This window comes from Micromys minutus, assembly GCF_963924665.1.
Source record: "Micromys minutus genome assembly, chromosome: 25".
Classification (NCBI taxonomy): Eukaryota; Metazoa; Chordata; class Mammalia; order Rodentia; family Muridae; genus Micromys; species Micromys minutus.
In genome coordinates this window covers 17,078,476-17,093,812 of record NC_137960.1, presented here as the reverse complement: position 1 = coordinate 17,093,812, position 15,337 = coordinate 17,078,476, and the positions used below count along the sequence as shown (strand labels likewise).

At 44.7% G+C, this 15,337-nt stretch overlaps 1 protein-coding gene across 1 annotated transcript in view; it reads right to left on the bottom strand.

The window, feature by feature from the left end:
* Nucleotides 1-524: 524 nt before the first annotated feature.
* ARID5B (AT-rich interaction domain 5B) overlaps nucleotides 525-15,337 on the bottom strand; it is a 39,730-nt gene continuing 24,917 nt past the window's right edge. Inside the window, exons 6-7 of the mRNA XM_080937868.1 lie at nucleotides 6,947-7,145; nucleotides 525-3,317 (exon numbers count right to left, since the gene is read on the bottom strand). Coding sequence (XP_080793994.1) covers nucleotides 1,149-3,317; nucleotides 6,947-7,145 — 2,368 coding nt within the window. The 3' untranslated portion in view covers nucleotides 525-1,148. The remainder of the gene's footprint in view (nucleotides 3,318-6,946; nucleotides 7,146-15,337) is intronic.

Sequence of the window (15,337 nt, the reverse complement as noted above, 5' to 3'; positions counted from 1 at the left end):
CAGTGGCTTTTCACCAACAAGGTTTTTGTTTTATGAGTTCTCTGGTATGCAGGACCGGTTCACAGCCTAGATAAGGTGAGTACAGTGCTTAATATTTTCACATAATCCAATACTTCAAAGCAAAGCATTTGGCTGCGGAAGCAGTATCTAAACTCTTTCGACTATCCCACTGGTGAGGGATAGAACCCTCGAGGCGCAGACCCACAAAGGCACAGGCTTTCCGCTAGCTTGTGTTCTCTAGGGGCTCTTTACAGTCTGTTCCACTAAAATCAGTTGCTTCAATTTGTAAACAATAACTTGACCACCCAAAGCTGCTCAAAAGAAGATGTGGGGGGCAGGGAAGGGGGGTTGATAAAATACACATGGACAACTAGGAGAGTCAGTCAGCCTTGCAAACAAAACAGAACAGAACAAATCAAAACGAAATAGAAGACCTGCAAACAGAAGGGATACTGTTTAATTTTAAAAAAAAAACCAAAAAACCAAAAAAAAAAAAAAAAAAAAAAAAAAACCAACAGATAAACAGACAGACACACAAACCAAAAATACCCCAGGGCAGGAACAAGAAGGAACCAGGAGAAAACACAACTACCTGTATATAAATTAGGTGAGGGAACAGTGACAAGGGTAGCCTTAAGAAGCGAATATATACAGTTTAACAGTGTTTCCTTCTCTGGATTGTTTAATAGTGTCAGAATGAAAGGTCTCTTTAAGTTTTACTATACATTGCATTGATTGAACTTGTGAGTTTGATGAAAAAGACGGGCGTCCCCTGGCCATTACTTGCCAGTCCTTCTTAACCTTGCCTTTGAAAAAAGCCTGCCTCCTCACCAACTTTACGCTCAAATTGCTTCCTTACCATCCAAACTCAGAGGGGGTCTTCTGTGTTCTTCTAGGATAGACCACAGATACCTTCACAAGACCAACATGAAAAGACAATGACCTGGAGGCCCTAGGCCATCTGTGTTGGAAAGGAGGTCACAACTGGCCAGCCAGGCTAGGCTTGTCCCCGAAAAGGTAGGTACGTTCAGCTCTATGGCTGGGATGAAACCAGATTAGAAGGAATACTGACTTCTAACTTTGCAAGCCAGCCCTCCAGGGTTGGTGCATTGGACCACACCATTTGGGGATGCTGGGCACAGCGAGGCTTACAGTTTTGTGCTGGGGTGGACGGAGGACAGCTGAGAAGACGGGAAGGCAGCCTGAGGGTTGATAGCAGCTAACGGGTAGATGCTGTTGTGCAACAGGTCCCCATAGGAACTTCCGACAGGGGTGGCTGCAGCCAAATGTCTGTACAGCTGCTGAGAATTTGTCGGCGATGTAAAAATTCCTCTTTGCATCACGAGTGAGTGGAAAGCCAGGGGCTGCACGAGAGGAGAAAGCACTGTCTGGTTCTTCAAGTACTGCAGAGAATGGGAGTACCCGGCCGGGAGCCTGGAGTTGAGACCTGAGTTACACAGGTTACCAGAATACAAACCTGGGAAGATAGGGGAGGAGAGAGGAAGCTTGTGACCTTCCGATCCAGCCCCAGAATACCCACCGTAGGCTCCTTTGTTGCCTTCGCTCTCCTGTTCGGAGGCCTTTTCTTTCCCAGAAGCCTCCTTGGCTGGGTCCAAGGGAGACACCGCCCTGGCCTTTTTCCCGGCGATCACAAGATCTAAATCCTCCAGGCTGCGCTTTATGGGGCGAGCAGCACCAATGTTCTGCGGGCTCATCTTCCGGTGCAGGATGGGATGGACCATGCCTTCCATTTTCCGGAAGTTCTCCAGTCTCACGTGGTGAGGCTTTCCTGACCTCGCAAGCGACTCGGGGTATTTTTTAGGGGCCGACATGGCCATGGGTGATACCCGGCAGGCTTTGGGGTGACAGTCTCGACTCTGGCTGCTGATGACCTGGAGCTGGGAGGTGCCTTTGTGATCCTGGGACCCTGAGGTTGAGTGGGCCAGGCCCAGGACTTTGCTGGTTAGTTTATGTGGGTTCTTGGGAAGGCTCAGGTCTGTTGGTTGGTCATCTGTGGAGGTTTCTGCAGCAGCCAGCTTCTTATCTTGAAGATGGAGAGAAGCAAGGTAATTGACATGTACCTTCTCTGGATGCTTGTGAGAAAGAAAGGCGCTGTTTTCGGATTCCTGGTACACGCCATCCCTAGTGGCATACTTGGAGGACTGTTCGTTATGAAGATGGTGTTCTGTGTGCCGATAGAGGTTGTGGAGATGCGGTGATGAATAGAAGTCTGCCAGGAAATTGGGCACGTGGGCGTGGGAGACGGCTCTCTTCTCTAACAGTTTCTCCTTGCCCTCCTGGGTCTCTTGTTTCAGGATGTAGGAGTCTGCCAGGGAGCCGAGCTGGTGCTTGGAGAAACTACAGCGATGAGCATCAGACCGACTCAGTTTGTCATGTTTGAAGATGTCGTTGATGCCCTTTCTGTCTTCAGGGGCCTTGTTTTTGAAGCTCTGGACATGTTGAATTACAGATGGCCGGCTGACAGCCGTGTGATCAGAGCTTTGGCTGTGTTGGGCCTGGGACAAACCCGAGCACAAGTCGTCCCGAGCAATAAGTTTCTTTTTGCTGATCAAGGGGGGTGGGGAGCCATAGGGATAGCTGCTGGAAAGGCTGGCCCCACTCACCTGAGACAAAAGCTTTTTCTTGGCCAGTGGGGACATGATACCAGGGTTGCCCCGGGAGTAAAGCAGGGGTGTGTAATTTAGTCCGTGGTTCTCATTCATGGGGCCAGTCAAGTCTTTGTCTTTGAACATGTCAAATGATTGGACCACGAGGACCTTCGGGGTCTGCTTGAGGGCAGTGTGGATGTCGTCACTGCCCAGCTGGTCCACCTTCACAGTGCAGTTGGCAATGTAGTTGGCCATGGCAGGAAGCTTCTCTTCCTCTAACTCATTCTGACTTGCCGGTGGTGGCTTGGTGGTGGGGAGGCTGGAGAAGGGTACTCCTTGGAGGTCATTCTCCGGGCTCTCTGTAAAGCAGCAGGGTTTGGCTTCTTGCTTTGAGTCCACTTGGGTACTGGGAGAGGCAAGAGGCTGTTTGCCAACCCCAGGGGTAGGAGCTGAATCTTTTTCGGGAGGCAAGGGAGGGCTTGGAAGCAGAGGGGCAAGGCCCTTATCTCCCAACTCCTCGACCTCTTTCTCGATGTTGGAACCTTGGTCAGTCTCGTTGCTCTTTTCTGGATCTGCTCTAGGCACTGGGACCCTCACTACAAGATCCTTGTGTCCTTCTGGTTTCTTCTTTACTTCTGGAGCTGGGAGAGGCTCTGGGATGCTTTTCTGGCTTAACATCTCTTCTTCCTTCTTTTGCTCTATTGAAACCTGGGAAAACATGGTGGGAAACGGTAAGAAGAGAACCATGCATACTGACACACTTCATTAGGAAACAAAGTATCATACACGGCGGTTATCCTTGAAGCCAGGCTTGTCAATCAACTCACCAAGTTCCTGTAAGGTTTTATTACTCCCCAATCATAGCTCTAAACAAAGAAATCTAAATTACAGAGACATTCAGGGAAATAAGTGTATTCGCTTCAGCCCCTTATGAGACACCTATCAAAACAGCAGAGTGACGTACTGACACATCAGATCACTCTGTTCTGATATTTAGTTTAATTCTAAGGTTGTCTTCTTGTCAAATCAGTCAATTATCCAAACAGGATTTAAATTACATGTTGCATTTTATGATGCTGCTTATAAAGTTTTTTTTTTTTTCTTTTTAAACATCTCTCATTCAAAAATTGAGCCAACCCCATGTCAATAACAAACAGGCTTACTCCTGGCCTTTCCTTAAGAGCCGTCCCTTCCTAAAGAGTTCCGTGGGATTCACTGGAAACCAGCTACAGTTACACATGAATTGTTTATTACAACAACACAATGTGTTAGAATATCAAAGGCATATGCAGATGGAAATGTGTACATCCAGGAATAAATAAGAGATATTCTGAGTCCTTCTATGGCATGCCAAACTCATTGCTATTAAAGCCACAAATGGAATGAACATAATTCAGGTAGATGTGTTGCCTCCGATATGTTTTCTATTTATTGAAATAAATTGTAGTCAATGGGATGGATACTTCCTGTTTGTAGTAGGTATGGGCAAAACTTAAGTCATTTACTACCAGGTCATATAAGCAATGACTTTATAAGTGTTGTGATACAGCTGATGGACAAACCTTTGCATAATAATCATCTGTCACAAAACATCTGAATTGAGTTTGTCCCCATTCCTTTGGCCCAATCACATCACTAGAACGTTTTCTGCTGTGACAAATCCATCAACCGAATCATACCTTTGGGGAAGATTTTAAAATGTCCGTTTGGGGGATCTTAAAAAATGTACTCTCAAGGACTCATACCCATTTTGTGGATTTTTCCCCCTTCAAATTTACGTGAAGATAACCATGCTTACCAGGCATAAGAGATACCCAACAGTCAGACCCTCTTCTTGCATAGTAACCATCTTTTTAAAATACTGATCCCATTCTTAAGCTTATTCATTAAGAGACATAAAAATAAGGGATTCAAAAGGTAAACTGTGCTCAAAGTTTCTGTGACGTTGGCCTTCCGCTATGCTGGAGTCTTGCATGTTTGCCTATAAACCCTGTTTAGGGAGGGATTTGAAAGATAGGCCGACAAAAGAAAACATTTGTTTTCTGTCCCCCAAAGACTGTGCTTTCTGAACCACCTGGCTCTCTGCACATTGTGATCCCCGAGGAGAGTGGATTTGACTTAGACTCCTTCCCTCCTCTCTACAGTCTTCAGTAGGTCAGGTAGAAAACATCAAAAACTACAATATGGCATTAAATGCAACTCCCAAACCTGGCTCATGGGTATGCTGAGTCTGTAACATGGTTCCGTGGAGCTGGTGGGCCTGGTTCTTACTGAATGCATGCTTCCAAAGAGATGGAGATGTCAGGACTTCATTTGACAGTCTTAGATGCTCCAGATACCCAAAACCCACCTCAGGAAAGGGGATCATTGGCACTAGAATGAATGACTTCCTTGTGGAGAACAGGGAGGCCCACAGCTTTCAGAGGTCTGAGGGACTCTTCGTAACCAGACTGTTCCCTCTACTCTTGGAAACTGTCACCTCCTGAGCTAAGGGGCTGCAAGGGTGGACTAAAGATCCTTCCCACAGTTCACAGACTCAGTTTTAAAGTTTGCCCACCCAGTTGGAACAGTTCGAAGGTCAGCTGGCCTCATGATCCTCCAAGCATCCGCTGATGCTTTGGCTGTGTTGTGCATCTGGTATCTAAAAGAACTGACCAATCCAAAGCCCCGTGATAAACCACTGGAATCAAGGAGGAATGGAATGTAAGCCTTAACTTGGAATTTCCTTGCTTTGGGCCATTTCTGTTGCAAACTTGCAAATGTTTACAAGTCTGCAACATCTTATATTTTATTCCTTTTAGAGTTGCTAGAGCTTAAAAATAATGAAACTTAATAAGGTTCGGCCTGGCTCCGGGTGAGCAGGGAGGATGTGAGTTCGGGTCCTACCTGTGCTACAGAATGAGTTCAAGGCCAGGTTCAGCAACTTACAAAGACCCTGCCTCTGACCAAAAAGTGAACAACTATGCCAGATTGTACCAGTAGAACTCTTCGCTGGTATGTGCAAAACATGAGGTTCATGGTTCAGTCTACAGTACACCAGGGTATTAACTTCATCTTTTAAAGAAGATGTCATCTGGGAGTTGGTGTGTCTCTGTGTGTGTATGTATGTGTGTATGTGACTGTGTTTTAAACTGGTATTTAATGAAGCCATTTCTTACATGTTTATTACAAGCCTGATTTTTAGACTGTTGAAGATCAGTACCTAAATTCCCCCAGGGGTTGAATCCTAGAACATGCTGTCTCCGAATGTAACTGTTGATTTTTTTTTTAATGGGCAGCTGGATATTTGATTATTCATATTGAAACAAAGCCCAGATCAGTCTCCTTGATTGGCTGAATTCTACCAGGCATGCTTTCTACTGAAAAACAGGGGCTGAGACTTCATTTGCAAAGTCCAGAAACTACCTATTAATATGAAAGATATTAATGGTTTCTGATGAATCACTTGGTAATTTCCCCATAACAAATACAGATGTTGATAAATTGATCTCAACCCAAGGCTGTTGAATAAAAAGGGAACATAACTAAAACTTTGGAGAGAAATCCCAAGGAAACACCCAGAGATCTTATTAGCCCATGTTCTCTGGTACCTGTTCCTTTCCCTCTTACCCATTCCCCCGAGTCACACTGAGTTCTTACATCATCTGGCTATGAAGTCATCAAGAAGCTACATTGACTTAATAGGGATCCAGCATTGTAGGAGGTTTTTAGCCCTGTTTTTTAGTCTCCAGTTCTAAGCTTTTGCTGCAGGTTTCCTACAGGGAAGTCTCACCCTTATTGATACTATTTATGGCCTATGCCATGTACTGACTGTATCATTGTATCTAAGCCCCCAAGGGAAGGAAAACTCTGGGGGTTTGAAAAAGATTTATCTTAATTAATTGATAGATTAAAGTTAAAATTAACCAATTGTGTGTGTGCGCATGCGTGAGCCATGGGTATGTAGGTGCCATCTGATGTCATAAGAGGGCATTAAATTCCATGGAACCGGAGCTATAGGCTGTTATGAGCTGCTCACCATATGATAATGGGTGTTGAGAACTGAACTTGGGTTCTCTGGAAGAGCAGCCAAAGATCCCAAGTCTAAGTGCTGAGCCATCTCTACAGTCCCTAAGTGTGTGGTTTTAAAATTTATTTTTAAGAACTGGTGTGTGTGGCACTTGGCTGAAAGTGCCTTTACTTACTGAGCCCTCTTCCCCACCCAGAGGCTTAGTTTGTGATTTCTCAGAACAGCCATGAGGTTTTCAGAGACCAGGCTGGAGATTCTGGGACCTGGATGCTCTGACGGCAGAGTGTGTTCCCCAGGACTGGCATCACCAAAAGCCACAGTGACTCACCTCAGAAGTATCTTGGGGTTTTGGGGTGTTCTCTTTTTCTTTCTTGTTTTTGGCCACGTCGTGTTTGATGCGTTTGTTTCCCGAGACTTTTGTTTTATTCTCATTTTCCTGCGTATTGTTTTCTTGTTTCCGAGGTTTGATTGGCGGCAGAGGCTTATCTTCTTCCCCCTTAATAAATCTTTCATACGGCAGGATTAACCTAAAAGGAAGGCAGAAGAGATGTGTCATTGGTTGACCAGTTCAAGTGACATCATGGCATGGGGCTTCGTGACATCATTGCTGTGGAGCTTAGTGACATCATCTCCATGGAGCTCAGTGACATCATCTCTGTGGAACTTAGTGACATCGTTGCTATGGAGCTTGTTTCCTCTGCCCTCAGTCTATAGCCACGCGTTCTAAGACTCCTCATGGATGTTGACTGTCATGGGTACCAAACTCTCTCTGTTTCCTATACTTTCCCTATGCTTAAATACCTGATAACGCTTGATTTATAAATTAGGTAGAGTAAGGGATTAGTAGCTCTAATGAATGATTTAGAACAATTAGAACAACCTACTTCAGTGGTAAAAGTCACACACACGTAACTCCCCAACAAATCAAGATAAATATTGGTTTTCAGTGATGGCTGACCATGGGTAACTGAAAGCAGGCAAAGCCAAGCCGTGCAGAAGTAACTTGTCGAGTGGCCTCATCCCTGTTACATGTACACCCCAGAGACTCGCTTGATATCATCTACTCTATTAGTGAAGCTTGGTTAGCTGGTCTCCTAAACACTTCTCTGAAAGACTTCTGTCCTTTTGGTTCTGTGAGCAGATACACTAAGAACACCAACGGAGGTAGCCGAGAGTGACATTTTTACAATGGCCCCTAGTACTTGGCTGAATGCTGGTGACATCAGGAAAATAATCACAGCTGCTGTCCATTTACAGTTAAGTCAAATGCTTGTCAAGTATCCACCCTGTGCCAGGCTCTGTTCCAGATACTAAAATAGAGCCTCTGACCTCATGAAGCTTCTATTCTAAGACAAGCGAGGTAGATGGTCAAAATCATTTAATATAATCTATGCCACATCTTCTCGGATTATTGTCATCTTCACCACCACCATCATCATCATCACCAGCATCATCCCCACCACCACTTTCCCAAGATTAAGCAAATGAGTCCAGGGGTCACAGCATCTGTTAGACCTGGAGCTTGAATGTGCTTGCACCTCTGGTCAGAGTTTTCATTTTTAGTTACCTCAAAAAGTTGACTTGCTGTGATTCAGTAGAAAAAAAAAATGCTTTCATGAACCCAACCCTAGGTTCAATAAATATGTACCACTGGGGGGAAAATACAATATAGAATATTGGCTTTGACACCTCTCTACTGCCACACATTGATCAAAGGTCAAGAGGAGGCATGTTCAGTTTGGCCAAGACAGATGTATTCTCCAGCCCTGAAGGGGCAGGTTATCCCATCCAGAAGAATATCTGATTTTAGGGGGGGATGAGCGCCAAGTTAGAAAGAGCCTTACCAAGAAGGAAGCCAGCTAACCACCAAAGCAAGGAAAATCAGAGGGCTAAAAATTCCGAACATTTTAATTACATAACTTTTAAAAACAAAGTGCATAAAATTGCTCTAAAAAGGGAAACATCAAACAGCTCTGTTTTTAATCTGTTCCCTTTGCAAGGCAGCTCTTGATCTGAACTGGGAAAGGGCTGATGTAATTAAAAGGCACGGGTTGCATTACAATCCGAGTTTCGACTCCAGTGATTAAAGTTTTTCTAATGCACTTGGTATGATTAATGACTCACCGTGGGATTAATACAAGGCTTGGCCTTAAAAATATGAACCTTAATACAGCAAACATAATTTGTTTTAAATATGACAAGTTGAGTCAATGAAGAAAATGTACTTGGCTTAGAAACAGCAGCAATCTGTTCAAATATTGGGAGTCCTTTATTTTTCAACTAAGACACTCGAACCTCTCCCTCAACCCCACCCCCAAGAATCCTGATTTGGAATATTTGTTGAGTATCTTAAAATTGGTTTCTGATTGTGCAATTTGTCTATTAGCTACTTAAATATACACCACTGTTCTGGGTTTCTTGGTAAAGACTTGGGGGCATCTGAGATGCCAACAACAAAAGCAAGGACACTGTGGAAAAAGTCAAATGCCGATTTACGGTATTTTAGGACCCAGATCTGTTTACGGAACGTGCACGGGCAAGGTATGCAAAGAGGCACATGGGTAATACTTTGGAGGCCTCTGTCTGGCAGCGGGCCAGCCACGAAGATCAACACAACCCACGGGGGATGGTTATCTTCAGATCCCATTACAGCCCGAGTTTGAACATGTTACAGCTGCTAAAACTGGAAAGAGCTCTCTTCATGTGGACTTACTAAAATAATATATGGTTGCCAAATACCTGCTTCCCACCATCATATTACACTGCGTATTTATACAATAAAGAGCATACAGAGAAGAGGGGAAAAAGCAGCCTTGTTCATACTTGAACCTATTCTGTCTCATCTTTAAAGTCCCCCCTCCCCTGCCCCCGACACATAATTCTCTCTCTTCTGCATTGTTCAGCCTGGGACTTGATCCCCTTTTCAATATCAGAAAAAAATAAGGGATTTTCCCTCCTCCTTCCCAACCAGAAGCCAAATGCCATTGAATATTTTGAGCAGGGAAAAAAATGTTTTAAATTGATTTTAATGAAAACACATTTTATTGTTGGGACAGATAGGTTTGTTGTGCTTTTGTTTTGTTGCCATGGGAACCAAGGAGCTCAAGAAGCCCTGGTATTCCAAGAGCTGCCATTTGTGGTACCTCCCTACCCCCGTATCCCTTGTCTAATGGAGGTGGTGGCATCAAGAGAGACTCTTTTTTCTAGGGCATGGTGGTACAGAGAGGGAAGAAGGAGAGGGGGAAGAAGGAGGAAGGAGTGCAGAGAACAGGATTGGGGAGACACCCAGGGAGCCCAGGAAGACCCCCACTCTGAGTTCTGACAGCCTTGTGCTGACCCAGCTCTCTAGTGTATACTAAAGGACAACTTGATGTTAATCTTACAATTTTGCAAGTTCCCCAGGCTGGGCCGTATTGTCACCCCCCCCCCCACTTCCCCCATCATTTTTTTCTCATTTTGACTCAACTAAGTGGCAGGCAAGCCTCCAGCAACACAAAATATATCTTCACTTTGCTGATCAGAGGCCTGAAGCCAGAAGGCAGGAAATCAGGAATTAAATGTTTCTTGTATCTGGGAAGAGGCATGACTAAGGGTAAAACTGAATCCAAACACAAGCTCTGCTTGTTCAAGGCTTCTAGAGGGGTGTGTGTGTGTGTGTAGGTCAAATGAATTCCTGCTCCCCCTCCCACTTTTAAATCATTGAAATATAATTAGAGTTGCTTAGAAGGAGGGGGGGGGGGAAGCTCCCAAAATAAAACAAGAAAGGCAGCAGTTTAAACAGAAAACTAGCTGAAATATGAGCTCCGAGGAACAGGGCACATTCCCACACAGTACATAAACAAGCCCTGTTTCGTACAGTGACTTCCGCTTGTTGTGACTTCCTTGAGTTTTCTTTTCTTTTTTTTGGTAAGTTCATCTGTCACGGTGCAGCACAATTCCCCCACAGGATGCGATCTTATCATCTGATTATTAGAAGTTTTCTTAACAGCACCGGAGAGCTCCGATAGTTTTCTGAACGTTTTCAATGTTCCATGCACACATGTAATCATTAAAAACAGATTAGCTGCTCTGAGATCAGCGTTGCCCAATGCAGGAAGCCGTGGAGGCCTGTATTCTATAAAAGGATATAGGGTAATTCAACATGCCTGTGCCTCTCGAGGGGATTGTTTCTCAAATATTTCTAAGGACGGTGAAGATCTAATCAGCTTCAAAATGGTACAGATGAAAAGCAAACATGTATGTGCCCTCCCCCCAAAAAATGTAGCTATTGCACAGAAGAAATATTTTAATTGTGCTTCAAGTCAAAGGATGTAGGCTGAGTCTTGGGAAGGTAGAAGCAGAGAGAAAGAGAAAAAATACACTCACTAGTAAATTCACAAGAACCCCCCCCCCCCATCTGCATTGAGGTTAGAGACTGAAAGCTGGTCTTTCTTGTCCAGATTTCCTATTTCAGATTAGCAAACTGCTTACTTACGATGCCATTAATGGATGTGAACTAGGTAAGCCATCATGTATTAAGGGGAGAAAAAAATAACAGCTTTTCCTAGGCATAAGATTTGGAGCAGTGTGAGATTTTATTTTTTCCCCCCCAGGAATAATACAAAAATAACATTTTTTTCCACCTCAAAACAAACAGTAGGGGAGCCTTTTGCTATCATAGAGATCCTTATTAAATTCAGTCATTGTGAAAAAGACAGATTCCCACCCCGTCCCCTTGTTCTTCTTCCTTAAAAAAAAAAAAAAAAAAAAAAAAGGAAGACTTAAAAATCAACCCAAGTTAAAATTAACAAATCCATGGCATTATAACCTTGATTTATTAATGTCTGAGCTGGTGAATTGTCATCATACAAGAAATTGCCAGCTGAAAAATACCGTGGCTCCGCTAAACCTCATGTTGAATGATGGCGCTCACTAGGTTTTTAGATGTGTCTCTGATATTATAAAATATTCAATACATTTCTCTACAGCAGAAGTCAGGGGTCAGCAAATCTATTACTGTAATGTAAGGAATCTGGCAAGTCGCCAACTCTCTCCCTTTTATTATTTCCTCTTAAAAACAAAACAAAACACCGAGGTAGATAATTTTATATTTACCAAGTTTGCAATCCTGAGTGAAAGCAGCAGGCTGACATCAGAGAAGGGTATATCACAGGCCTTGTTATTTACGCTTTACACAAAAGGAGAAAAGGCCCCTCATATTTATTAAGTGACACGCCCTCCCTTCCCCATCAGCAGAGGGACAAGAACAATGCCTGGCCTGTCTCATCCTAATGAGTAGCCATTATGTCTCCTGAATCCGGGCATATTTGTAGGGAAGGACTGAACTTTTGAGCCAAAACATTTAGCGAATGAAGCTTACGAGGAAACATAAGCATCCATCTATTTATAGAGAGAAGGATATTACAATAGTGTCCGGAACAGATTCGATTTAGAGACTTAAGGAAGAGAGCTCGAGTCTTTAGGGCGTGTCTGCATCTCAAACCTACCCAAGAAGGCTCACAGGCAGGCTCACACTATTAAACCAGTCTTTTAAAAATTTAAATTTGAATAATCCGCTATACATTTTGAAGCAGACCAGGTGAGGGGCAGAGAGGATAAAGCCTGCGTGTACGGCAGGTTAAAGACATTACCGTTCTTCTTATGTGAGCAGGGATTCTTTGTGGCGGTAGAAGAGAAACATGTTTGTGCCACTGGGGCTTCGGACCTGCTCTGACCCCAAATGGCCTCATTACATCTCTGAGTTGATTTCGGGCTTGATAAATTCTAAGCCTCGGCCAGACATTGAAAATATAACTTCACCATGAAGTATGGGAAGCAATCTTTGATCAAATATGGACCGGGAGAATTGCTTTTTCCCTTTGGGAAGAGTGACAGTACATTACTCGCTGAGGCAGAGATGGGTACAAGAAGAGCTGACCACACCCACTGCCAACGTCCCTTCCAGCGTGAGACCACACCTGCGGAATTTAGGCACCAGAGAAACAGACCAGAAACCAGATGTATGCGCATGCGCTCTGTGACCTTGTGGAGGATGGAGATTGTCCCTTCCACGGGGCCAGCACGCTTGGAGAAGGATCAGGTCCTGACCCGGATTTTCATATTATGCTGTTGTTCATTTTTAGTAAAAAAGAAACAAAGTGAATGTGGGGGGGAGGGGCTAGGAGTGAAACAGCAGAAGCCTTTGACCTGGGGGGTGGGGGAGAGGGGACCTGCCAGCACCCGAGAAGGCAAATGGCAAGCCACTGGGCATCGAAAGAGTGTTCGGTCCCTGGTAGAACTCCACCAAGTGGGGAGATGAATGTTGGGAATGCAACACGGAATGCCTGCAGGAGTTTGCCTAAGAGCTCCTGAGGGCGAGCAGCCCTGCACCGGATAAAAGGGAAGTCTATACCTATGACCAGACTGTGCTCCATGCTCAGACACCAATAAAACATGGGGTCCATTATCCTCCTGTACAAAACATTAGCATTTGTCAGGAAGTGTCTTTTTCCTGTGAAAGACCAGAATGGGAGGGCTTGCTGAGGAGCCTTCGGGACCCTCCAGTTTCCCCCAGAACAGTGAGAGAACTTCCGTGCTTTGTTCTTGGGCCTGCTATTATTCCGGTGCCCTCGGCATCATCCTAGGGTGCCTGTGAGCCAGTGTGAACAGAAGATAAAAAAAACGTTGTGTCATTCAGATACCCAGTAAGAGGATGGCTTGGCTCCTGTCAAGGTGAGCTGGTGTGGAAGAGGGAGGTAAAGATGACGGGTACTCTGAAGTGGGGTTATAAGGACTTGAGGCAGGTAAAGGAAGGGTGGGCAGAGAGATCAGCTATGCTGTGTACGTGTGGAACCTAGGACCTAGTCTATGCCAGTCAGTGCGGTATCACGGAATTACACCCCAGCAGAGGGTGTCCTTACACATTGCTTAGGCTTTATAGTAGCTATAACAGCCATCATGTTAAGGTGCTGTTAATACCAGGAGTTGGCACATCTTCCCTTCCACTCTTATCAGGAGAGCTATTCACATGGAGATCATTTTGCCTTCATTTTATGGGCGGCAAAGATTAAGGGTCAGAAATGAATCAAGGTGTCATGAGCCATATTCGTCCCAGGATAACTAGGAATGTGGCCTAACACGTTAGTAGATGACAGTGCCATGTCGTACCGTCCTTGGGTTGGACAATCCTCAACTAGACAGCGGTACACAGCTATCGAGTCCTGGGATTTGAACTCAACACAGGTCTGCTAGGCAGAGCTTCCTGCCTCATCATCTAGGTGACCATCTCCATAGATTGAGAAATAATCTCTTTAGGAGATATCTTCATTGATAGCACCTGCCCACGTCAAGAAAGCTCTAGGCTTCTATGAGATTGTCTAAGAGGTCAGGGCGAGCCTTCTCGTCTCCGAGGCAACAGGCCCATGGAATCCACAGAGCCATCCAACAAAGGGTCAACATCTCACATCAGAGGCGACCCCACAGCCTGAGGGAAGGGTACGTTCCTTCTCTGACATGCCACAACAGGCACACCCGGAGGCTCCAGGATAGGTGGCTCTTGTTTATGAGGCCCAGTCTGCTGCAAACAGTAAGAGAGACTGAAGAATGGCTTCTTCGTGAAATTTTCCCTCTGTGACTTAATGTTAGCGGGGCCATAGTCCCCGTGGTCTCTCTAATGGCTTTGCGATGCTTGTTGGCTACTTCTAAGAATTTCTCTGTCTAGACTGATGTCATTCCCATTCCTGTCGAATGAAGACTGCACTGAAGAAACCTAGAATGGGCTTCAGGAAGTTGACTCCATGCCCCAGAGATGATACATGCTCATGACTGAAGAGAGACAGGCCATAAGGAGCTCCTGACCCTCCACAGTGCAAGACCACAGAAAAGATGGTAGTAATGATTCTCAATGACTAGCTCTGACTGGAGTGGCATGGATCCATTTCAAGAGCAGGGGACACCATTTCGTGAATCCATAAACATCACACTGACTCCCGGTGATGGTTATCACACCAACACACAGTCCCACAAAAAGCTACCACCCACACCAGGGCTTCCGAAAGCTTCACCCATTTCTCTAGCCCCCACAACTGTTGGACAGACTTTGTAACAATGTGTACCAAAACACAATGTTCCAAGAGATTTTCAGTGGCCAAGCTAAAGATATATTTTAATGGTAAAGGATCCCATTCTTCTTGCCATCCTAGCCTTCCTCTCCCTCTTTGGAAACATGCTTTCTGAATTTTCAATAGTTCCTTTGTTGTCTGTTACTCTCAAGATTGAAAAGATGTTTGTACAGTGTCAAGCTCAAGAACACGGTTACTTAATCTTAATGATATAACCTGGAGGAGAAAGAAATCATAAGCCTCTGGTTTTGTCAAAAAAAAAAGAAAAAAGAAAAGAAAAGAAAAAGAAAAAAAGGGGCAAAGGCACATAATCTATTTTCAAATTTAAATTCATGGTGGATGAGCGCCAATCAGGGAAGTTTGGGTGGACCTATAGAGTTTCTCAGACTCTTCAGTTAAGTCCACACAGCAAGGAGGTGGGTAAGAGACAAACCATCGGCAGAAAGGAGACAATAAAGGACTTGGGAAGGGAAATCGTGCTGTTTGGCAAGCTTTGCCAGAGGAGGAGGGCAGAAGAGGAACTCAGCATAGCAGATAGGAGCCGGAAGAGTGTGTGCCTGGGGCTGTTTCTACACTCAACAGTGTGAACACCAACTTCTATTCATTACCGCTCAAACCCA